Genomic DNA, 24,429 nt, shown 5'->3' with positions numbered 1-24,429 from the left:
CATGAAATGCAATTCAAAGGAGTCCCATGACCTCATAAATTTCGAAAACCACTCTAACACGTCTATTATTTCGCATGACCACAAATGTATCTTATTAGTTTTAATGACAAACTCACTTGAGTTCTGGAAAGTTTTCAGATGATATCAAGCTCTGTAAGGCATGATTTCCTGTTAATTTTAAGTGAGTTAAACCATGTAACCCCGTTACAGGAAAGGACGACAGGCGGTTGGACGACAGGTCCCTGCAAAACATCAACAACAATTGGCTTTTGGTCTGTGTTAGCAGAAAGCGTCGATGTTAAAAAAAAAAGAAAAGAAAAGAAAAAAAGAAAAAAGCAACCTAAAGATTATTAAACTGCTCCATAAGGACACCTAAGCAGGGTCCATACCCTGGCGGTAGAAATAACCATTTTGGGCTTAGCTCCTGATAACTTTTCGGTTTACGATCAGAGTTGCAGGGCCGGGGGGATGTCTCTGGGGCACCTGCACTGTCATTTCTGCGTTCAGCTGCATTTTGCCTGGTGGGGACATCAGACATCAGAAGGAGCTACAGGTCATCTGAGAAGTGCGGTGGAGCGGATTCAGCTAGGGGTGGGGGAGGCGCTGCGGGTTTAGTCCCTTGGGTCCCTGCGCCCCTGGCTGACCAGCTCCTTCCCTCTCGGTCCAGTCGACAAAGGACAGGCTGGAGGGAGTCCCGCGCAGAGGAGAATCGGGACAGGAAACCTCTTCGTCGGGATGGCAAATAGGAAATGAAAACCCTTTGGGGGGCACCTGGGGGCTCAGTGGTTGAGCATCTGCCTTGGGCCCAGGATGTGACCCTGGGGTCCTGGGATCGAGTCCTGCATCGGGCTCCCAATGGGGACCCTGCTTATCCCTCTGCCTGTGTCTCTGCCTCTTTCTCTCTGTCTCATGAATAAATAAATAAAATATAAAAAGAAAAGAAAAGAAAACCCTTTGGAACTGAAATGACATCTATTCCGCCCCACCTGACTGCTCAGAGAAAATGGAAAATTTCACCTCAATAACCAGAACCAGCTGCCACGCAGATCGTCAATTAGCGGGTCAGGGCCCATGTGGCCTTGGTGGGGGGGGGGCCTTGGAGGAGGGAGGGTCTCCTGGGGGAGGGTCAGCAGGGGTGGGGGCTCCCCCTGGTCCCATCCAGCTCCAGGGTGCAGAGCACTAAGGGCCGGGCAGTGTGTGCATCGTGGCCTCTTCAGCAAAACCAATGTTTCCGATGAATTTAGGTGGCCCCCAATTACGTAAAATATGCCATCAACGAGCCATGAAACACTCACAGCTTTCTTAGAGATGGCAACGTGGAAAATGCATTGGGATGAATGATGGCAATTTTGTTCCAGGCTAAATTCCTATTAAAAAAAAAAAAGAAGAAAGGCAAGTGAGAGGATTATATATATATAGTGTGAAGTTTTACCACATATATTCATTCTTCTGCCAAAACTTAGCTTTCATTCAGGACAAAACACTTAGCCCATCACATCAGCCTCGAGATACAGATGTCTATAGTACAAAGTGACTAAGGCTGGAGCTTTGCATCAATCTTGTTTTAAATTAATCAAGGGAATATTATTCAAGAGGATATTTTAGATTTTACTCTGCTAAAAAGTTGACTTAAACATGCTCGTTAGATTTTATGAGGGCAATTCTGAGATGAGTGGGGACAGAGGAGGAGTTAGGGACCTCAGCTTTGGAGGGTCTTCCTCTGACTACCAAGTAAACTTGGAGAACATCCTGGAAACGTAATGAAACTGAGCCACACGCTGTGCATATTGTCAGGTACGTCGGGGCCGCAGGAGATACACTGAGAAGTATTAAAAAAAAAATCCCAGTAACAGAGATGCACATTTAAATTCTTAACTGCAAAATAAATCAAAAAGGGGCTAATACGTTGGGAAGTCAAATTCTTTGATAACCAGGAAAAACCTACAATTCACACCCCCTACACACACGCACTGAAATGGAGATTATTCAGCAGGAATAAGAACTTACACATTTCAAAGAAAGGAAAAATGAACTTAAATTTTGTATTTTTAAAATGCAGAACTGGGTATGCCCAGGGGGCTCAGTGGTGGAGCATCTGCCTTGGGCCCAGGGCGTGACCCCGGGGTCCTGGGATCGAGTCCTGCGTTGGACTCCTCCCAGGGAGCCTGCTTCTCCCTCTGCCTGCGTCTCTGCCTCTCTGTCTCTGTGTCTCTCATGCATAAATAAGTAAAATCTTTAAAAACTAAAGTGAAATGCTTAACTAATGGGGATAACCAAGGTGTAGGCCTGTGAGGAACCTGAAAGCGGCCACCATCCACTTCCCGGTGGCTCGTATGAGGCCGGCCCTCCTGCGTTTCCCTAGGGAGATGCTCTTCGCAGAACATTCATAGTCGCATGTGAAAGGCTCCCTAACCTGGATGAAACGTCTTATTTTGGTCCATCATGGGTCTGGGAACCGACAATGATTTTGGCCACAAAGGGGGGGTGGAGGCAGCGGGAAGCTCCAGCGGGGGCTGGGCAGTGGGAGGAGGAGAGCGCCCTCCAGCAGCTCACAAAAGCTCGAGGGCGAGGGGAGCAAGTCATCCCCGCCCCACTCTCCAGCGTAGCCCCCTCCTCGGCCCTGGCCATTACCTTGACCCTGGCCGCGACCTTGACCCCTGCCCCCTGGCTGCCGGGTGGAAGCTGGCCCCGCCAGGCCCCTCACCGACACACCCTGGGCGGCCAGGTGCGCGTTCTGGCTGCAGGTACCGAGGTCACGACTGCACACTGACCGCCGGGAGGTTAGGAGCCCAGGGTGTTGTTTCTGCGCGGCTCCAACCCTCAGCTCGGGGCTGAGGCCCAGGCTGTTAGTGTCTCTTTCAAAGCTGTGGAATGAGGTCAGGGGCTGGCCTCTGAGCCCAGATGACACAGGGTCTCGGCTGTGGCTCAGAACCTGCTGGAAGCTCTTCAGTAGACGGTGAGAGAGCCCGGGCGCTCGGGGTTTGGGTGCTGGCCACCCAGGGCCGCGCTATGCGGGCCACACAGGACAAGCCTCAGGGCTGGGGACCCCGGGGACGGCCACTGTGGGGCAGAGGCCTGGCGACGCCTGGGTGCATCGGGGGCTGCAGGACCAGGCTGGGGTCGCAGTTTGAAGGCGGGGCGGGAAGGGTCACCTGCACCTAGAAGGAGACCCCAAGGCTGGGGGCGCGGTGACCACGCTGGTGCCCAAGCCACAGTGCACGCGGAGGATGGGATGAAGAGCGGGGCGGCGTGGGGCACAGGCCGCTCAGGAGGGCGGGGACCCAGGGCAGAAGCCTGGCCCACCTGGGGACAGGTGGGTGACCCGTGAGCTCTAAGGAGCTGCGGGAATTCAGGGGGACTCAGACTCTGGCCTTCAGGGCCTTCTGCTGTCGGTAGGGGGCCGCCTTTCATTTCGTGTGACTGTGAGAAAATCTACATATGCATTTCCGGTGGGGACAGGAGTTCTGCGACAGCAGCGACTTGCCGGGGCCGCAGGGACCATTACCAACTCTATCCGCCATTTAAAATGGGACTGACTTTGGGAAGCAGCCAAAACTCCAAATGGGTGACCATGGCAGGTAATGGAAATAGGTTAGGGATTTTTGTTTTACGTCTGTTAAAAAAAAGTGCAAGCACTTCACAAGCTCACACTCGTGACAAGTAGGGAAAGGGCAACACGTTTAAATTCAGAACAAGATAGTTTTCGTGGTAAGTTTTTAGGAGAAGATAATTCTTAAGGATAAATTTAAAATGTTTTGAGGATAAATATTATTTTACAAAGGTGTAGGGACGCCTGGGAGGCTCAGCGGTGGAGCGTCTGCCTCCAGACCAGGGAGTGACCCTGGGGTCCCGAGATCGAGTCCCACGTTGGGCTCCCTGCATGGAGCCTGCTTCTCCCTCTGCCTGTATCTCATGCCTCTCTCTCTCTCTATTCTCTCATGAATAAATAAATAAAATCTAAAAAAAAAAAGACTATTTTTCAAGGGTATAGTCTCTTAAGTATTAAGAAGAACTTCGGGTGGGGGGAGGTTGGCGCCTGGGCGGCTCAGTGGGTTGAGCATCGGACTCTTGATTTCAGCTCAGGTCATGATCTAAGGGTGGTGAGATGGAGCCCTGCCTGGGGCTCTGTTCCCGGGGGGAGTCTGCTTGAGATCCTCTCCCCTCTCTCTCTGCCATCCCTCCCCCTGACTCTCCCTCACTCTCTAAAATAAATAAATAAATCCTTTTTTTTTAAAAAAATTTTTTCATTACTTGAGAGAGAGAGAGAGAGAGAGCACGAGCGGGGGGGTGGGGGCAGAGGGAGAAGCAGATGCCCCGCTGAGCAGGGAGCCCAATGTGGGGCTCACCCCAGGACCCCGGGATCATGACCTGAGCTGAGGGCAGATGCTTCACTGACTGAGGGACCCAGGTGCCCCAATAAATAACCCTTAAAAAACACAAAGAAATACTTTAGAGAGAAAAGCATTTTTAAGAAAATATACCGGAATTTAAAGATTAGATATTGTCATTATCCATCAGAATAATCACATTGAAATTCAGTTTTGACATGAAAAAGATTTAACTGTCCCAGAAAACAATCTGTTACCAAGATGTTTTTTTTTTTTGTTGTTGTTTTTTGTTTTTTTTAAATGTATGGTTAATAGATGGTGTTTTCCCTCATGGAGTGGAATTAGATACTCTATTTACAATTCTTAGTCATCTGGTCAACAGGAGCGTTTGCCAGGGCAGTGGTACTCAACCCTTGGGGTACTTGCTCACTTGCAGATGGTTAGGAACCACCTGAGATTCTGACTGAGGAGGCGGGTGGGGACGCCTTCCTTCCCGCAACCCCCCAATGATTCGTAAGCCCTTTGCAACACCTACTGGGAACCGTTCACCCAGGAGACACGAGCAAGTGGGAAGAACTGGGTGGTCATCCCATCCCTGTGTGGGAAACAACCCCTAGCAATTCCGGGCTGCTGGCAGACACATGTTTCGTAGGCAATTCAATGACTTGGCCTCCTTCTTCTTTAGCCAAATTCCAAGCCTGCAAATTTACTGCTTTCGCATATATTCCTGGACATGATCACGAGCAAGATATTTGCCTTTATGTAGCATAACTCGGCACAAAGGCCCAAGGACGCCAGCGTAGGGGGAGGATGCTGGGGAAGGGGCTGGGGAAGGTGCCGGGAGGCGGTACTCACAGCGCCCGGAGGCTAAGCAACTGCTGGAAAGTGTCAGCTTTAATTTCATAGATTTCATTATGTCGCAGGTCTCTGAAATGACAGAGGGCCAAGATTGATCCAGAGTCAGTGGCTTCAAAGATTAGTCCTCGGAGAAGGGCTACAGAGGGATTAGCTGCCCTCACGCAAAGGAGCAGGTGACTATCAAGCGACCGATTTAACAACCTTGCTTAGCCTAAAGAATGGCATCGGCATCCCAACGTTTACATGTCAGCACTGCCTCTTTCGAGGCAGGAGTTCCTCGGGTGGACGTGGGCCTCCGCCAGAAACGCGAGCATCGCTCAGCCACGTGGTGCCTGGCTCTGCCTCTGGGCCTCAAGAGCACCCAACCCTTACCTTTCAGGGACAGTTCTGCCCTTCTTTCTCTCTCTTAGGTGCCCGAAGGCATTCAGAGAAAAATGAAATGGGAAAAGATAGATGGTTAATAGTGTTCTGATCAAAACTGAAGTATGCCTTGAAAGCAGCAGAGCCGACGTTTTATGAAGGCAATTTTAAGGAAGGAGTTTCAAAATGTTTCATGTGGAAGTGGCACCTCCTCTAGAGGTGGCTGCTGTGAAACGAACACCCCAACATACCCCAATCCCTCCCATTTTTACAAATAATACTGCTCATTGGATATGTAAGCTTAAAAAAATTCAAGGCTCGGGCAGCCCGGGTGGCTCAGCAGTTTAGCGTGCCCTTCGGCCCAGGGCGTGATCCTGGGACCCGGGATCGAGTCCTACGTCGGGCTCCCAGCATGGAGCCTGCTTCTCCCTCCACCTGTGTCTCTGCCTCTCTCTCTCTCTCTCTCTCTCTCTCTCTCTCTCTCTCTCTGTGTGTCTCTCATGAATAAATAAATAGCATCTTAAAAAAAACTCAAGGCTCGAATGACACCAAAGTTCCATCATAAGCCAAGTTTGGGGAAGGGGAAGGGCGGAAGCATAATAAATGCTTTACTTACAGTAAAATGCCTGGTAAAATAATATTATCTATGTTTCCCGAACTTAATAGACATCCTACCCAGTCACACCTTGTGCGCGTGAGAAGGGAAAGCGCCAAATGTCTCCCCGGGGACTCGCGGGGCAAGCAAACCAGTGACCCTTGGAAATGTGAGTCTTGGCTCTTGTTTTTTGTCAGGCGACTTAGAGACTCGTATAGACGTACATTTTCTGAAGCTTCCGGCAGACTGAAAAACTGGGTAAATCTTCCAGCAGGTTGTAAGACAGATCTCTGGAAAACAGAAGGTACGAAAGGGGAAGTCTGTTACATATTAATCCTAAGGAAACATGCTCTGCTCTCCTTTCCCGTCCACAGGGACGCATCTCCCAAAGGCCAGCCTGACCGTCTCGCCGGCCCTGATGTGGAGCCGGTAGGCCCGGGCATTATTGGATTAAGCATAGAGCCAAACATTCACTGAAATGTAGCTGTTGTGCTTCTTTAATTGATTTAAATAAGTTGCTTAACGGATTTATTTATATTTTGTTAGTGATGATCTACAATGTTCTAGCTATTATCTTACCAAAATGACTACAAATTAAATTAAATTAAATGATTTGTGCCTCCCTGAGCGCTGCTATAGCTCTACAGCTAAGAGAATCACTGTTGGTTCTTTTCTAATCAACTTAAAAAAAAAAAGCCAAAAACCAAAAAACAAACTCACAAAAGAACAACCCAACAACAATTCAAAATGTAGCACTAACTTTGAAATCAATCACCGCAAAGGGGGAAAACAACCTAAGAAAGTCTTCAGCCAAAACTCAACAAATTACAGAATAACAAAAACATATGGACGTATTTAGGGTATAATATAACTAATCTAAAACAAGCTGTGGTAATTTGCAGAAAGCTTAAAAAAAAGAAAGCTGGTAGATAAAGTAACATAGATACTTTTAAAAGAAATTCCTGTCTCATGTTTAAAAAGTTATCAGCTAATCAACTAACACACTTTCATGCCTGATTCTAATTCTTAAAACCAGATCAGCACTACGCAACTGAAAAATCCACACTGTGCTCGAGGAGGGTTTTTCATGATCTTGTTCTCCTAGTCGATCACTCCCTTCTACAGTTACTGCATGAATGGAATTCACACAGAAATACAGTTTACCTACTACACATAAAAATGCAGATGAAGCTGTTTGCAAACACAAATTCATAGTTTATCCAAGAGGCTTGAGACCAAACTAAACCAAACCAAACAAAAAACAGGAAAAAAAGAACAAACCCCAAAACCAGGCCCCATGCCTATGCACAGATGCACCTGGTCAACAAAATGCTGTATATTTTTTAAAAAGCAGTGGTTGTGAGAAAATGCACATATGTCTCATGAAAGCCAGTCATGATTTGGTTCACTCATCTGCAGATGGCCCGGGGGTCGTAAACCCGCCCGCGCGGCTCTTCCTCCACGATGCACAAAACCTTCTACATAGACACTGTGTCCCCTTCTACCCACCTTCCACCTAATGATTTTCCCGGCTAACACCGACTGAGCACTTGTCATCTATAGACACCATGTTCACGGTGTCACCTAATTCATTTCTTTCTTTCTTTCTTTCTTTCTTTCTTTCTTTCTTTCTTTCTTTCTTTCTTTCTTCTTTCTTTCTTTCTTTCTTTCTTTTTTTTTTAAGATTTTATTTATTTATCATGAGAGACAGAGAGAGAGAGAGGCAGAGACACAGGCCAAGGGAGAAGCAGGTACATGTGGGGAGCCGGATGTGGGACTCGATCCCAGGACTCCAGGATCAGGCCTTGGGCTGAAGGCTGTGCTAAACTGCTGAGCCACCTGGGCTGCCCCCTAAGTTATTTCATTTGCTCCCCGTGGTCCCCTCATGAGGGAGACGCCGATCACCACTGCACAATGTCCAATAATTTGCTAAGGTCACCAGCTGCTTAGTGGGGAGAGCCAGGCCCAGCCCAGGCCCTCCCATGGGGGCAAAGCGGCCTGGGGGTGAGGGTAACAGGTGCTCAGTGAGGACCGCAGCCTGAGGTGGGGGGCTCGTACACTGATGCTTCCAGAACATCACTTGGACTGTAGTGGAGGCTGCGACCCTGGCTTGTACTGTCAGCCTCCCCTGGTTCTTCATCTGGGCCAGTGCAGGTGGCCGCACAGTAGGGCCCCTTCAGTTCTCCCCTTGGAGGAGAAGCCCGCTCCGCCCGCCATGAACAAGTCCCAGTGACAGGCCCAAGCACATTGGGAGCGACAAGCTCCTGCGGGTGATGGGTTTGCTCTCTCAGGCCTTTCAGCTGGAGGAGGGGGGCTGGGAAGGACCAGGGGCCTGGGACTCTGGGGGGCCTCGGTGGTGGAGCACCTGCCTCTGTCTAGGGCGTGACCCTGGGGTCCTGGGTTCCAGTCCTGCATCGGGCTCCCTGCAGGGACCCTGCTCCTCCCTCTGCCTGGGTCTCTGCCTGTCTCTCTGTGTGTCATGAATTAATAAATAAAATCTTTATACAAAAAAGAAAGAAAAAAAGGGAAAGAAAGAAAGAAAGAAAGAAAGAAAGAAAGAAAGAAAGAAAGAAAGAAAGAAAGAAAGGAGGAAGAACGGCCTAAGGGAAGGGAGAGGGGTCAGAGGAGCTGGGGCCGCCTGAGCTCGTGTTCTGGGTGTGAGCCCTGGTGGGTGTAGCCCGCTCGACCCTCATGCCCTTCCCGGGTGGGTGTAGCCCCCTTGACCCTCATGCCTTGCCCCGAGGGAAGGGCCGCGTCTCTGTCGCACAGGTGGGGAAACGGAGCCCCGCGCGGACGAGTAACTGGCCCACGACACCCCGCGGGTACCTGCGGAGCTGGGCTGCGGCCCCAGCCTCCCGCCAGCCGGCCTCCCCTCTCGCGGGGCCTGCCCCGGCCGCAGCGGAGACACCTGCGGTGTAGACCGGCTCCTCGGGCCCCGCGGCGAGCTCGGACCCTGCTGCCCTCCTGCAGCACCGAATTCCCGGTCTCCTCGTCGGTATCACACCTCGCGGGCGGCGCGGGATGAAGATGGCGCTTGCCCCATCCCCCCACCCCCATCCCCCCATCCTCACCCCCCCCCCCCGCCGAGGCTGTGGCGGGTGCGAGACCACGGGGTTGGGCCGGAGGGCGGGGGGGCCCGTGGCCGAGGGTCCGCCCTCCCACCCCACGTTGAGCGGCCCGTGGCTGCGCCACTAGGGGCCTGCGCTGGAACCACAGGCTGCGAGTGCCCGGGTGCCCGGGGAGAAAGAGCTCGCGAGGCTCGGGGCCCGGGACAGGAGGCTCAGGGTCCTCGCGTGGGAACGGGGCGGGGGGGGGCCTGGAAGGTCAGGACAAGGCCTTCAAACCCCCAGGACCTACTGTTCAGAGAGGGGAGGGTGGGGGGCTCCGCGTGCCCGGAAGGCCCCTGGGAGCCGTTTCTGCCCCGGGGGCGTGAGGCGGAGGCACCGCACCCGCACCTGCACCCGCACCTGCACCCGCACCCATCCTGCACTCACCCTGCAGCCGCCCCACACCTTCACCTGCACCCGCCCCGCCCCGCACCCATCCTGCACCCGCACCCACACCTGCACGGCCCCGCCCCCGCCCCGCAGCGGAGGAACGCTGCTCGCCGCCAGCGCGGCCTGTGGGCCTGCCCTGCCGGTCCCGGTGTTCTACGTGGGCGCCACGGGCTCCGGCCCTTCTGGCTCCCGGTGCCCCGACAGCCCCGCGGGGGAGCGACACCGTCTAGGCTGGTTCGGGCGCGTTTGCTGGCAGGAGCTGGGGCCAGTGGAAACCCGCGGGGGACGGGTGGGCCTCGGGAACGAGGGGCCCCCGCGACCCCCTGCGACCCTCCCCCCTCGCAGAGAGAGCACTTTGTCCTACGCACAGCACTCGCAGGGCGGGCAGCTGGTCCCAGGCCGCTCCAGGGAGGGACGAGATCTGGGCGCCGGTTAACGTCCTGTGGAGACACAAGCAGGTGCCGCTCGTTCACCGAGGCCTCACACGCCCGGGTCCTCCCGCCTGGGTCCTCCCATCCCACGTCCTCCCGCCCGGACCCTCCCACCCAGATCCTCCCACTCTGATCCTCCCACTCCCATCTGGGTCCTCCTGCCCAAGTCCTCCCACACAAGTCCTCCCATCCTGGTCCTCCCATCCCACGTCCTCCTGCCCGGGTCCTCCCACTCGGGTCCTCCTGCCCGGGTCCTTCCACGCTGATCCTCCCACGCAGGTCCTCCCATCCCATGTCCTCCCGCCCGGGTCCTCCCACCCTGGTCCTCCCACCCAGGTCTTCCCACCCCCACCTGGGTCCTCCCCCCCCCCCCCCGGGGTCCTCCAGCCCGAATCCTCCTGCCTTGGTCCTCCCACCCAGGTCCTCCCACCCAGGTCTTCCCACCCCCACCTGGGTCCTCCCACCCAGGTCCTCCCGCTCGGGGTCCTCCAGCCCATGTCCTCCCACCCGGGTCCTCCCGCCCAGGCCCTCCCACCCTGGTCCTCCCACCCTGGCCCTCCCACCCTGGTCCTCCCACCCCCACCTGAGTCCTCCCACCCGGGTCCTCCCACCCGGGTCCTCCCACCCAGGTCCTCCCACTCAGGTCCTCTCACCCAGGTCCTCCCACCCAGATCCTCTCACCCAGGTCCCCCACCCCCACCCAGATCCTCCCATCCAGGCCCTCCCAGCCAGATCCTCCCACCCAGGTCCTCCCACCCTGGCCCTCCCACTGTGGTCCTCCCACCCCCACCTGGGTCCTCCCACCCAGGTCCTTCCACCCGGGCCCTCCCAGCCAGATCCTCCCACCCAGGCCCTCCCAAGCAGGCCTGTTGGGCTTCTGGGGAGCCGCCTGCACAGAGCCCAGAGCCGGGCCAGGTACCTACAGGCTCTCCAGGCTCGCCGTTCCGGTCAGGTCTGGAAACTCGGTTATTTGCGAGGCACCGTTCAGAGTCCTAGGAGGAGGGGGACAGGAGCACCATCGGAAGGAGGGTCCAGGAAGGGGTAACTTTAGTGCCATCTGCAAAGCGCTTTCACCAAGTGAGACGGTCACTTGGTGTGTACACCCCCCCCCCCCCCGCCGCCCGGGGCAGGTGGCCTGTAAGAGAAGCACTTACAGCGTTCTTAGCTCTGGTAAATGTTGAAAAGCGGACCTTCCGACAAACTGGATGGGGTTATCATAGAAATGTCTGGAAAAACACAAACACCGAAGTCTTAGTACAAAAGTTGAACGACAAATGGAAACCTGCTCAAAATTCCAACAAACACAGGGGATCCGTGTGCCCTTGCCGATGCCGCTCACGTGGCATTCCCAATTCCTCGGTACCAGCAAAGCTCGAGGGCATTCTAACTCTGAGGACACTTTGGGTGAGAAATGTGTAAGAATGAGAATTTCTGACAGCAGGGCGGAGAGAAGGGACAGGCGGCGGCTGGGGGTGTCCCCAAACCTTTCTCTGCCTCCAGTGTCTGTGGAAGAGCCACCAGGAGGCCGGAAGGTGACTCAAGGTGCTGGCAATCGCATCGTTACAGAAAGAAAGTTGAAGTTCTCTCTCCACGTGAAGGTTAGACTCTCAGGCCAAATCTTCCCCTAACAGACGTGAAGGACTCCTCGGATGATCTGAGAGGAAATCGGATATTCTGCTTTTTTGGGGGGTAATACTCGGTTTTTAAAAGATCACCTACTGCTTTAAAAGGTGAGGCATTCTTAGGACTTAAATATTTTGAGTTACAGATGTCTGCAGTGTAGAGGTATGTGGACCGTCTGGTCAGTGAAGCCCTGCAGATAGTTCGTAGCGGAGACATCCCAGCTCAGGGACGTTCAACACACATCGCTGGGCGTCAGCTGTGCTGGGTGTGAGGCGGGACTGTGCGAGTCTACAGGCGGAGTCATGAAGGGGGCGGGCGCCAAGTGCCTACCGCGTGCCTGACATTATCCCAGGTTCTGGGAGCTCGAAGAGGATGGATAAAGTGTCGCTGCCCCCAAAGAAGCTCGGAATCCGTGGGGATGGAACACAGCGTGACACGTCCCGGTTGATAAAGCACTTCCACATGCAAAGCTCAATCGACCCACTCAACGACTTTATGGGATCCATAGCACAGACACTTAAATACTATTTATCTCATTTCTGGAGGGGGAAACTGAGGCTCAGATACTTTGGCAAGGTCAGCATCTCCCAGAGCTTCACTTTTCTAATTTGTTAAATAGGATAATAAATCTGAGTTGCAGGGTTTGTGCACAAATTGCTCTACACATTAGTTTGCTAATGCTCCTGTAACATCCGGCATAGTCCCTGGGTTGGAGTTGTCACCCAACAAACCTAAGTCCCCTTCTGTGTCCCTGTCCCCTGCCCTCCTTCCTTGAGTGGGATAATCCATAAGAGAAAGAGCTAGAGCTAGAATGTCAGTTTTATAACTAAAAGTGGAGTTCTCCTCAATGGATGACACTGTCCCTTATCCATATCATATGCTGGGATGCATGTCATCGGGTTGGCCTGCGTATACATATGGACGTACACTGGGTGCATATGAATCCACACGCTTGTGTACCTAAGTTTCGCAAACACAACTAAGGACTACAGCATTCTCGGGAAGGAGATTTCCTGAGAGATCAAGAAAAAACCTCATATAATGTCATTTGAAACGGGCCCTGGAAGACAGAATTTCAATAAGCATAGTGAGAGGATGGAATCAGAGGGGCAAAGGACGTAAGAGTTGGGTTCTACAAGCACTGTCGACGTGGGCTGTGGCGTCGGGGGTTGAGGAGAGCTGTGGAGAGCTAGCTGGTCAGGAGACAGGACTCTAGACCATCCTGAATCTCCGTGTGTTTTGCAGCAAGACGGATGCTGTGTTTCAGGGCAACAGCTCTGTTCCCAGTGGAGATGGGGGGCGGTTTGGAGGGGGATGGACGAGGTGGCGGGGATGAGCCTCAGGTTGACAAGAATGTTGAGGTAAAGGCTAGCTGAGGCGGAGGACGGGACCACAGCCTGGGGACATGGGGACTAGGTGGCCAGTGGGACCACAGAGACTGGGAATTGGGGATCTGTGAGAGGATGCGGAAGCCAGGAGAGGGGAGTTTCAGGGAGAAAACAGTGAACACCATAAAATACTGGGTGGAAGCACTAATAAATTTTGGGGATTGTTAGTCCTTTCTCGAGTGGTATTAGCATATCAAAAGAGTGATTAAAAAAGCACCCAAACAAACCCAGTCTTGTGGCTGGGAGGAAAAAAGAAGCAAAAGCAATGCAATTTGCCAACTTTTAATATGTAAATACTCTCTAATGAGGCCTAATGTTTATTGGCAATAAACCTTAAAACCCTTAGTTGGCCAACATGCTGTCAGGCTATCTCAGAAACAATGAATGTTTTTTTTTTTTTTTTTTTTCAGTTGTCAGGGCTAATTGGGATTCCAGCTCATTTGTGACGGATACTACGCGGTTCCAGAAAGCCTCTTAATCAAGTTGGCATGGGATGAATATCTGCCAAGAAATGCCCCTAGAGTCCTGTCCAACAGCTGTCCGTACCCTCCTCCTGCCTATTGGGGGCCCCTCCTGCAAGACCAGGCCAGTCCTCCGCCCCGGACCCACCAGCTCTTCTAACTACGACCCATCCTCACACCTGTGTTCACCTTCCCTTACGTCTACACGTGGCCCATCTTCTGTCCATGCTGACGGTTGAACACATAGCTCATTAATTACAAGCCATGGCTCTAGGTCTATTTTATGCTTTTACGGCATATGAATTCTGATATACGCCTTTTTAGAAAATATGCACCTTTCTAGAATTACAGCCTAGCTTATGATTGTATAAATGTGACTCGGTGCTTGGGTTTGATAACAAATAGATGCAGAGACCTACCTAGCATGAAACAGTCTTCCCCACAACACCCGCAGTCAATGGAATCTATTGCCATAAAGGACTCCTATTTGTATATAATATTTATTAGGACACCTGGCTGGCGTCAGCATCCAACTCTTGGTTTCAATAATAGGTCTGATCTCAAGGTCTTAGGATGAAGCCTCACATCTGGCTCTGCACCCAGCGCGGAGTCTGCTTGAGTTCCTCTCTCCCTCTTCCTTTGCCCACCCTCCCCGCCCCCCGCCAGCTCCCTCTCTCTCCCACAGAAATAAATAAATCTGTAAAAAAATAATTTCCATTTCTAGTATACTTGGATTCACGTTCTGAATGACTAGCTGACCTTGACAATGATTCTCTAAAAATCAGTTTTATTCCTTAGAAAATAGAGATATGTAAAGGTAAGTCCTAAGATTACTGCGAAGGGAGACAAGGCTTCTGGGGGAATGAAGCACAATGCCATGTTCGCTTGTAGGTTCTAGGAAAAAAAAGAAACTTTTATGTTATTTCGGCATTCAGCTAAAACCCGGCAAAACATCTCTGCGTACGCTTCTCTGTAAAGAATCTTATTTTGATAAACACAAAACTCGAGACCATACAGGACACCCATTTTATTATATTTAAAAGTGCAATATGTATTACATTTCAGGATGGAAAAAAAGCAAAAAGAACCCCGGCCACTTACATTGTAATAAGAGAAGGATTGCCTACAAATGCTTTCTCTGGTATCGACTTGATATTGTTGCTGTGAAATCCTCTAGAAAGAGAGGGAAACATTTGTTTTAAGACAATGCCATGGAGGGTGACATCATGTAACAGTACCCCCTTCCGGTGGCAATGATCACCATCTTCGATAGCCAGAGGATAAGGCTCATTTCTTCTACGCGTTTCGAAGCACATGTGCTCTCTAGGAGGAAAAATCGCAAGCTGTCATCTTGGAAGAGGAATAAAGAACCTGAAAATAACAGTGGTGCCTTATGGAAGCTTACACCCTAATGTCATAAAAGGAAGACCCATCTGTTTCCATCCAGGAGGGCATCGCCGTATAACCACTTGGGAAAGGGGGAGCCATCGCTGCAGAGAGGTTTATGATCACTCCTCTGACCCCATATGAGGAGACCAGGAGACAAAGTTGGCCTAAGCTGCTGTCAAGTAGAGATTTAAGTAATCGCCTTAGGAGGACAAGGTTTCCTGAGCTGAGGGAAGGCGCTCAGTGCGTCGGTCTGAGCACACTGACCCTCCTGTGGGTCCCATGTGGGCCGCGGCTGGAATGAGGTGAGGGCCGTCGTTGGGCTGCCGGACCACAGGCCGGGAGGGTTTCCCAGTCAAGCCACACGTGTGGGTTCCTTAGGGAGACCCCCCCGCCCCCCCCGCCCCCCGCCCTGCAGGCTTTCTCTTCCAATGGGCTCTATTGTCTACTCCTTTAGTTGTGTGTCTTACCTCCCTTGGCCAAGAGAACAGCCTCCATGTCCTTTCTGAGCTCTGGAACATTCCTTACGTATGTTATTTATATTTTTAGGTAGGAAGAAGAGCTAACTGAATGGAGTCCTTCAAAGACAACGTATACAACCTAACAGCTGAAAGCTGGCTTAACTCTGGTAAAACTGTGGGTCTGTAAAAATTAAACACGATTCACCTAGTATCTAAAGGATAGGAAATGACGTAGGTGAAAGCACCGAGCGCGGTACTAGACACATACATTTCATTTCTCTAGTCCTAGACCTACATGACCTTAAAAAGCTTGTCTTTCAAAATACTCAGCAGGCAACTGAATTCCATGACAGTTTTCTATAAACATGTGAAGTGTATAAATGTTGGGGAATATAGCTGAGGAAGAGAGCATGATTCAGAGAACTATATATTTTTTTCTCATATACGTATATTTGAGAAATCCATTACATGTCTAAAAAAGATGATCTGATGTTTGTTGGCAGTAGAATAAAATATATTTTAAGCGTACTTAACCATCATTTATACAAACAAGGTTGAAAACCTTCTCGTCAGTCATGCTCTGTACAAAAATCAAACATATTTTAAAGTGAATTCACAAAGAATAGACTTTTCCCATTAAATCTGTCCTAAATACTCACAGTTCTTTAAGGTTGGAGAGTGTCCTGATGGCGGTGGGGAATTCATCAAGATTATTATAATTTAAGTCTCTGCAAATAAGTAAACAGTATTCTCAGTTTTTAATTTAAAAAAATTCATGCATACGACACATACGGTGACAGCTGACATGCTCTTCCAAGGGGCCACCGAGGAAAGCTCTCGTTCCTTCTCTTTGCGGAGAGAGCGTCTGGGCTGGCTGACCGAGCCCTTCACCAGCGTCTGGCTTAACATGGTCCTCACACGGCTCGCTCTGAGAAATTTCAGAGTCCAACCTCAAGGGCACCGAGGTGTTGACAAACGGGGAGCCTAGAGCCACGGGCAGGGCTGGCCCAGCAGGAGGGGGCCGGGGCCAGGCTGTGGGGCCTGCGGCCAGCTCTTCCCCTGAACCTGGCTCAGCACTCCTCCTGCCTCCCCTCCCAGCTCCTCCCCCATTCCCACCTCACACGCTGACTTTCCCCCTTGCTTTTCTGTGTCCCCTGAAAGGGCACCTCGGAGGGCTGCTCTGTTCCTGAGGCCTGCAGAATGCCCGGGATTCCCCAGCCCACGTCCTCAGAGGCTTCTGTGCTACGGGCCCTCCCAGGAAGGGCATGAGGCCTAGAATTTCTGCAGGGTCACAGGACATGATTCAGACCAGGAGTAGGTTTTCCTTGGCCTTTGAGGCCAAGCTCCATGTTACCCCGCCCCCCCCACCCCACCACGCAGACACAGCAGGGCCAGGCCGTTTCAACCCCTCCGTTTCCCTAGCTGTCCTGACACCAATGGCTTTTCAGTCCCATCACTCAGACTGACTCTGCCTCGTATCTACAGCTTCTGATGGAAAAGCCATTGCGTCCTGGGCTCAAGGGAATGGCAGGTGTCCCGGATGACGCAGAGGGACCTTTGGGCCAGCCGATCAGATATGCTCAGATCTTCCTCTATGGGGAAGGACCGCTTTTGAATTTTAAGGGAGATCATCTGACCGAGGCAAGCATCGAGAGCCCTACTTGTCGGGCACGAGCCATCCTTAAGCGGTAGTGCCGCCAGGAAACCTGTGTCTGTTGTGGACATAAATTTCCTTCCTGTTTGTGAATCTCTCCAGATGCTCTGTTTTGATTAAACGAGGACTGGGTCCTTATAAATGACTTGGGTCTCTTGTGAGGGAAAGGAAGAGGTTGGGAGGAACCAATGTACTGATGCTCTGTAGCCCTGGGCAAGGTGCTAGGGCGGGGGGGGGGGGGAATGGCGGAGGGCAACGAGACTCAGATGAATTTGCCCTGAAATGTTTTACTCCTCGGTATTTACATGAAACCAGGTCCTCATCTCAACCAAGGGGCGGGGGAGGGAGACTATTTACGGAAATACCCTTGAAAGCCAGCATTGGTTTTTGTTCCTCCTGCGTTGGAAGGGACGGGAGGGTGCTTTCCACTACTAAGATCCTGCGCCCAGCCCTGCGGCCCCAAGAGCCCCAAGTGTTTTCCAAGAGCTCGCAGGGACGGCTGCCCACGCCCCTACGTCGACCTCAACGGTCTGCCCGGTCTGCCCGGGGAGCTCCATCTGCGGCATCTCCCCGCGAGGGTGGTGCCTCCCTCCCAAGAGGGAACACAGAGTGGCTTCAGCAACCTTGGGCGGGAGGCCATGAGCACCCAGGGGCCTCGAGAAGGCCACCAGCCGAGGGTGGCCCGTTGGGAGATCGTCACACCCGGACCCGATGAGCAGCTACTCCGACCATGTGCAAAAGCTGAGCTCCGGGTACAAGTGGCCGACAGGCTCCGCGGCCCCACGGGAGGTGGGCTTTGGTGTCTCGCCTCACAGCCCGCCCAGAGCCAACCATGTGGGTTCGGTGGTGCTGTGTGGCTTATTGCACTTGAGTGTTAACAGCATGGGGGCAGGGGGGCACAACTGGAAGCACGTGCCCTGCTCCAGACCCTCCGAGCGCTCGCTGCCTGTCTCCTCACTAGGGCGGTGGGGGGCGGCTGGCCCAGGGGGCCCCGGGGCTCAGCGCTGGACTGTCTCTATGAGGTGCCAGCTCAGGTCTAGGCTTGTGCCCCGACCTTTGGAAGCAGTGTGCACAGGCAAACACGGATGTCCAGGCCAGGCTAGAGCAGAAGCGAACCCCAGCCATGCAGTCGCCTAGATGTGTCACGCTGGCAAAGCGACTTCACCGACTAGAGCTTAGCGTGGAAGGCTGATAGCTGCTCTCACGGGGTGCGCGTGGGGTCAGCTGAACCCGCGCACCTGGCTGTGCGATCCCCGGAGGTGGGTGCACCCGACAAATGGTAGCCGTTACTCCTTTCTCGTGTGCACTTCTGCTGTTAGGGGGACCCCTGCTCATCTCAGATCGGAGAGCCCTGATCGGAGAGCACTCGCCTGGGCGGAATCCTCGTGGGGGGTGCAGGGAGGAGCAGACTCGCGAGGAGTTGATCCCTGACACCCACAGCCCACGTTCCTCAGCAACCCGTCGCTGCTCGGCTGAGAACATCTCATTTAGCTTATAACGGCCCTAACTAATTTACCACCCTCGTCCCATTAGAATGAAATCTCAGTTTTGCTACTTAGCTGCGTGTGCACGCGCGTGTGAGGTGAAGCCACCGTAAATATCTGTTCAGAGCAATTAACCAAATCAGACAGCAGGTTTGGCTTTAAGGCCATCTTGATTCTTTCAGAATACTCATGAAAACACTGAAAAAAGGAAACAAATAAAAGGTCAACTCACAAAGTCTCTAGGCTGTGGAGCCCATCAAAGCATCTCTTTCCCAGGGAGTGAATTCTATTGTTATGGAGATGCCTGCGGGAGAACGATACAGACACAGTCAGGAAGGCGCAGTGCGCGTGGAAACTTCGCGCATTCTGATTGCTTTCATAAAAAGCAAGAAACTTAGAGAGAATGCATTCATTACATAGAAGAAATGCTTTAACTTTAAAAAAATTTTTTTCCCTGAAAGGCCAAATGACCCATCCACTCTCATCGTATTTGAGTCTGTACCATAGAATTAATTAATTAATTAACTAATTAATTTTATTTTTATTTTTTATTTTTTATTTTTGTACCATAGAATTTAATAGGCGATGACAATCTTACCTTTTGGGTCTGAGACATCAAGGCGCATCGAGTAGCATGGGCAACACGACTGATACAGGGAAATGCAGGTTGTTAACATAGCTTTGGGACGTCGGCGTTAAGCAGAGATTCTGGTCATTATTGACAAATGAAGGTTGGAGGGAAAGTCCTAGCCTACCGAGCCTATTTTCTCTTACAGTTGCTGGCCTAGAAGGGACCTCATTCCGGGGCGGGACCACGGGTTAACAGGCAACAACAATTTTAGCCACAGAGGATGGTGATCAGGTTTTTTTTTTTTTTTTTTGGCTGCCCAAGGAGATCAGTTATCTCGACACAGTATTAATGCGTATGATTATCATCTCTGGTTCCCTGGTGAGTCAGTTAAGTCAGGGCCAATGAGAACAGCTGTGCACATGACTGAAAACTGGACTAAGACCCAAGGGATTTTTAGAAAATGGGCCTAAGGAGCAGAGGGTGACAAAGAATCGCTGGATCTCTGCAAATCCACTCCCTCAGGCGGGGGAGAAAATTAAAGCACGGCCCCAGCTTCTGGTGGGTCAGGAGCATCATGTTCACATGGGTGAGTCAGAGCAGAAATTGGCCAATATCACCCCAGGTTTCTTGTCCTTTAGATTAAGGTTCTGTTTCTGTGTTTTCCCAAAGATCTTATTTATTTGTTTGTTTTACTGAGGGGGGCGGGGGGGGGCGGAGGAGCAGAGCGGGAGGAGAGGGAGGGGAAAGCACCCCCAGCAGACTCTGTGCTGATGCACAGCTAGGCCTGGGGCTCGGTCGCATGACCCTGAGATCACGACCTGAGCCAAAACCAAGAGCTGGACACCCGACCGACCCAGCCAACCCGGCGCCCCAACTGAGGTTTTTGTTCTAATAAATCGATGTGGGTTTCATGTGAGATCTTTGTGACATTTATTGAAGATCTTCCACATGCAACACATGGGGGAGGGCACTGAGGGCACCTAAAAAGATGGTTATTATTTTTCAAACTATGACCCGAGACCCATTTTGGTTTACTTAACATAATGAAATCTCGACCCATCGGGGGGAGGGAAAAGCCACATGAATGCACAGCTCTCTGTCAACGCTCTGTCCCTACCTCCCTTCCCTTGGGAGGGGCTCAAAAAGGATTTTTGAGCCTACATAACAAGAAGGGCGCATTGCAATTTGCCCTGAATTCTAAGTATTGCCAGAAACGAGGAGCTTTGATTCCCCGCAGTCCCAGGGCCAGTGGGCGGTGGGCGACCGTCGGGGGGCCACCCGTGAGCTCCGGGACACAGCACTGCCATGTGGCGCCCAGCAGCTGCGCGCTGCATGTGGCCCGAAAGTCTTCATGCAATGAGAACAGTCGTGGGTCGTTTGGGGGAGGAGCTCGGGGGGTTTTCCTCCCTGTAAACGTCCCTACTCGAGGTCTGAAGGACCAGCACTTGGGGCCAGCGTCCCGCGGTGCAAATTCAGAAAGTGGAGAGAGAGAGAGAGAGAGAGAGAGAGAGAGAGAAAACTTACAGAACCACCAAGCTGGAGAGGTTCCCAAAAGCATAGTCTGGGATGTGGCGGATTTTGTTCAGGGCCAAGGTCATGGCCTGCAGGGCCGTCAAACTTCTGAAAGCCTGCACGGGGATCTCAGTCAGCGCATTGTCATCCAGCCACAGGTGCCGCAGGGCGTGCAGGCCGCTGAAGCAGCCGGGGGGCACTGCGCTGATGTGGTTGGCGTCCAGGCGTCTGGGGAGGAAGACAGAAGGCCGGTGACCAGGGCCAACCTGGGCAGGACGAGGACTTGGCGGCAAAACCATCCCCACATGATGAACAGGAGGGCATGGGGCGCGGTGGCTCTCCCGGTGGGCCCTCCTCGCGCCGCCCGGCCATGGCTGCTGGGGCCACGGAGACCCCCAGGCTCTGATTCCCTCCAGGCAGGCGGGTCACACGCTTCTGTGCACGGAAGTGGCCCCTGGGCCACGGTCTGTCAGGTGTCCCTGCTGACACCGGGAGATATGCCCCTTGCCCTCCCCTCAACCCAAGCCGAGTACCTGCCTTTGCTTTCTTTTTCTTTCCTTTCTTTTTTTAAAATATTGTATTTATTTATTTATTTATTTATTTATTTATTTATTTATTTGAGAAAGAGAGTGAGCCTGAAGAGGAGGAGGGGTAACAGGAGAGGGACAAGCAGCCTCCTCCCCACCCCAACTGCAGGGCTCGACCCCAGGACCCTGAGATCGTGACCCCAGGACCATGAGATCATGACCCCAGGACCGTGAGATTGCGACCCCAGGACCATGAAACCGTGACCCCAGGACCCTGAGATCGCAACCCCAGGACCATGAAACCGTGACCCCAGGACCGTGAGATTGCGACCCAGGACATGAACCGTGACCCAGGACCCTGAGATCGCAACCCAGGACCATGAAACCGTGACCCCAGGACCCTGAGATCATGACCCCAGGTCTGTGAGACCGTGACCCCAGGACCCTGAGATCACGACCCCAGGACCATGAGACCATGACCCCAGGACCCTGACATCGTGACCCCAGGACTGTGAGACCGTGACCCCAGGACCCTGAGATCGTGACCCCAGGACTGTGAGATTGTGACCCCAGGACCATGAGATTGCAACCCCAGGACCCTGAGATCATGACCCCAGGACCGTGAGATTGTGACCCCAGGACCCTGAGATCATGACCCGAGCCCCCAGCAGATGCTTAACGCGCCGAGCCTCCCCGGCGCCCCCAGGCCTCTCCTGTAAAAACACACAAACACACCATCCCACTGCTTTGCCCACCGAGCTGTGGGTGAGGATCGGGGGTCATGCAGGCTGCAGGGCGAACCCACAGTGAGAGAAGATGCAGCCCCCCTGCCCATTACTCAGCACAGTGCTGAGCGCGCGAAAACTGCCGGCTTTCTGGCTCCTTCTAACCATCTGCATGAGGCAGGTATTTGTTTCTCCCGACATTTTCTTTTTTTCTTTTTTTCTTTTAAAATTTTATTTATTTATGATAGTCACACGCAGAGAGAGAGAGAGGCAGAGACACAGGCAGAGGGAGAAGAAGCAGGCTCCATGCACCGGGAGCCCGACGTGGGATTTGATCCTGGGTCTGCAGGATCGCGCCCTGGGCCAAAGGCAGGCGCCAAACCGCTGAGCCACCCAGGGATCTCCCGACATTTTAAATAATAATAAAATTAACAGCTTTCTCAGCTTTTGCTTCTTTCTTCCACACACCGTTATTTATTTATGTTTTTGCAGGCCATTATGTCTGATATAGGTCTGGTCCCCGGGCTGTTGCAGCTTTAGAACCAGCAGAGGGAGTGCAATGCACTTACTTCGTCCCTACCCAACAGACACTCAGGTGGTAGTGACAACGACTGGACTTTTCTTATTGGAAGTTGCAATTTTCTGTAAGGTGCGTGAACAACGGAACCACCACCACCCTGCTATGCTTCCAATGACCCTCACTCACTTTTCCAATTTGTTCGTAAGGCTCACATATTTGTTTGCATTTCCAAAGCTAGGATTTAAAAAAAAAGGGTTGCATTTTAAGCAGCCCATTATTAGGAAGGATTAGAAAATCACGAGTGGATTCTGAAAAATGTTTTAGGAAGCATTTAAGACTAAACAGATGCAGGAGGCACACCAGGATCATGAAATAATCCCTTGCAAACCAAATTTAAACAGTTTAGAAGTAGAAGTCTCTCTAGTGGGGAGCTAATCTCTTCGGAAAGCAGCTTCCTCGCTTTTGGTCACATTTGTCACTTCACTCGTCCCCGGCTCCTCCTCCTCTTGACCAAATGGGGACTAGTAATGCCTGGCCCCGGACCAGGTTTTGATAATAACTGAGATAAGGTCACCTGGGATGAATTTGCAGGGTTTGGGGTTAGAGCCCCCTCACGAGCACATCTCCAGGAGGGCAGCGGTCATGGGAGGGAACAGTAAACGCAGGTTCCAAGGATCTCAAGGTCCTGCCAATAAACAGAACCCGAAAGGTTTAGGAAAACCCAATGCTGCCTCCTCCTCGTGCCTCCAGTGACAACCCGCTCAGCCCGGGTTCAAATCAGGAATGATTTCATCAGGGGGAGGAGGTGATGATTTTCCTTCGACCAGAAGTGAAGCATGGAGGGAAACTCTCGTAACGACCACACCGATTAAAGACGGGGGACTTTATTTAAATAATACGAGCCTCCACGTTTTAGGTGACAGATTGTAGGATCATGGCCAGTTGCTTATGTGATGCAGCAAGTGGCTTCTAGAGGCCTGAAGATGACTCATCTTAAAGTTCGGTGCAAACATTGGGGCCCATTTACAGAGAAGGCTCTCAGCGCTGAGCCAGAGGCCTGTCTTCTTCCAGCCTCAGGTTCCCGCTAATGTCCCTGCTGGATCTCGAAGTGACCCGGGTCTCAGTTTTCAATGTTAATAAACCCATTTCTCTGGATAGATGAATTTATGAAAAAAATTAATTTATCGTTTATGATTTAGGAATCACTTTTTTTCCCCCTCGAGAAAAGAATATGATCTGCCTTCCACATTGTAAGCTTAGGGCAATTTTGCACAGTCCTATCCCTTCACATACCAATACTCCCAGGTGTCCTGAGTGTGGCACTAAAACGGGTCTCTGCCTCAATAGTTCCTTCATATAAGAAGCTCCCCATAAACCACAGTTCTTCTAAACGCCGTGTTTGGAAGTCCTTGTCCACATGCCTCAGTGGCCCAAACAGCGAGTGGTGTACTGTTCACACCCAGAGACATTACCTGATTCAATCCTAACAGAAGATCCTAAGGCTAAACTGGAGTATGGAATTCATTATCAGGCCCGTCGTACAGGTGGTTCTCACAGAACAAAGTTAAGACTGCTGACAAAGCCGCTGGCAGGGCACAAGTTGTGCCTATTCAGTGAGTAAACAAAAAGATCATATCATGTCAATCTGGTTTGGGGCCGCTGGGCATTTTCTATTCATATGCTTGGAAAATGCAATATTTAAGTGCTGGCGTATAAGAAAAACATCACCACAGAGCCTCGAAAAACACAGCTCTGTAATATTATCAAATATGACAAAGAAAAATGACTGCACTCTATAGCTCCACTTTTTTGAGTGTTTCTTTGCTATTATTTCTATTTCATGCCAAGTCACAAAGGGTGTGTGTGTGTGTGTGTGTGTGTGTGTGTGTGTGTAGGCAGCTTAAAATCTGAATTAGTGCAGATATTTGGGACGAGAAACGTCAGGTCCAAGTCAGTGCACAGCAGCTGTGTGTGACTGTGGTCAAGTCAATAGACTTCAGCCTTTGCACCTGTAAAATGGGGGTAACAGCTATTTTATAGGGTTGCTT

The 24,429-nt window shown here is 51.8% G+C and overlaps 1 protein-coding gene across 1 annotated transcript in view; it reads right to left on the bottom strand.

Annotated features, from left to right (window-relative positions):
* The window catches only part of LGR5 (leucine rich repeat containing G protein-coupled receptor 5), a 128,314-nt gene that overhangs the window by 7,826 nt on the left and 96,059 nt on the right, over nucleotides 1-24,429 (bottom strand). The window contains exons 5-15 of the mRNA XM_055327817.1: nucleotides 20,622-20,837; nucleotides 18,759-18,830; nucleotides 16,048-16,116; nucleotides 14,643-14,714; nucleotides 11,224-11,295; nucleotides 10,993-11,061; nucleotides 10,007-10,078; nucleotides 6,366-6,431; nucleotides 5,184-5,255; nucleotides 1,296-1,367; nucleotides 117-242 (exon numbers count right to left, since the gene is read on the bottom strand). Coding sequence (XP_055183792.1) covers nucleotides 117-242; nucleotides 1,296-1,367; nucleotides 5,184-5,255; nucleotides 6,366-6,431; nucleotides 10,007-10,078; nucleotides 10,993-11,061; nucleotides 11,224-11,295; nucleotides 14,643-14,714; nucleotides 16,048-16,116; nucleotides 18,759-18,830; nucleotides 20,622-20,837 — 978 coding nt within the window. The remainder of the gene's footprint in view (nucleotides 1-116; nucleotides 243-1,295; nucleotides 1,368-5,183; nucleotides 5,256-6,365; nucleotides 6,432-10,006; nucleotides 10,079-10,992; nucleotides 11,062-11,223; nucleotides 11,296-14,642; nucleotides 14,715-16,047; nucleotides 16,117-18,758; nucleotides 18,831-20,621; nucleotides 20,838-24,429) is intronic.

The sequence above is a fragment of the Nyctereutes procyonoides genome, unplaced genomic scaffold, assembly GCF_905146905.1.
Source record: "Nyctereutes procyonoides isolate TBG_1078 unplaced genomic scaffold, NYPRO_anot_genome, whole genome shotgun sequence".
In the NCBI taxonomy this organism is placed as follows: domain Eukaryota; kingdom Metazoa; phylum Chordata; class Mammalia; order Carnivora; family Canidae; genus Nyctereutes; species Nyctereutes procyonoides.
This window is presented reverse-complemented; position numbering and strand designations above follow the sequence as displayed.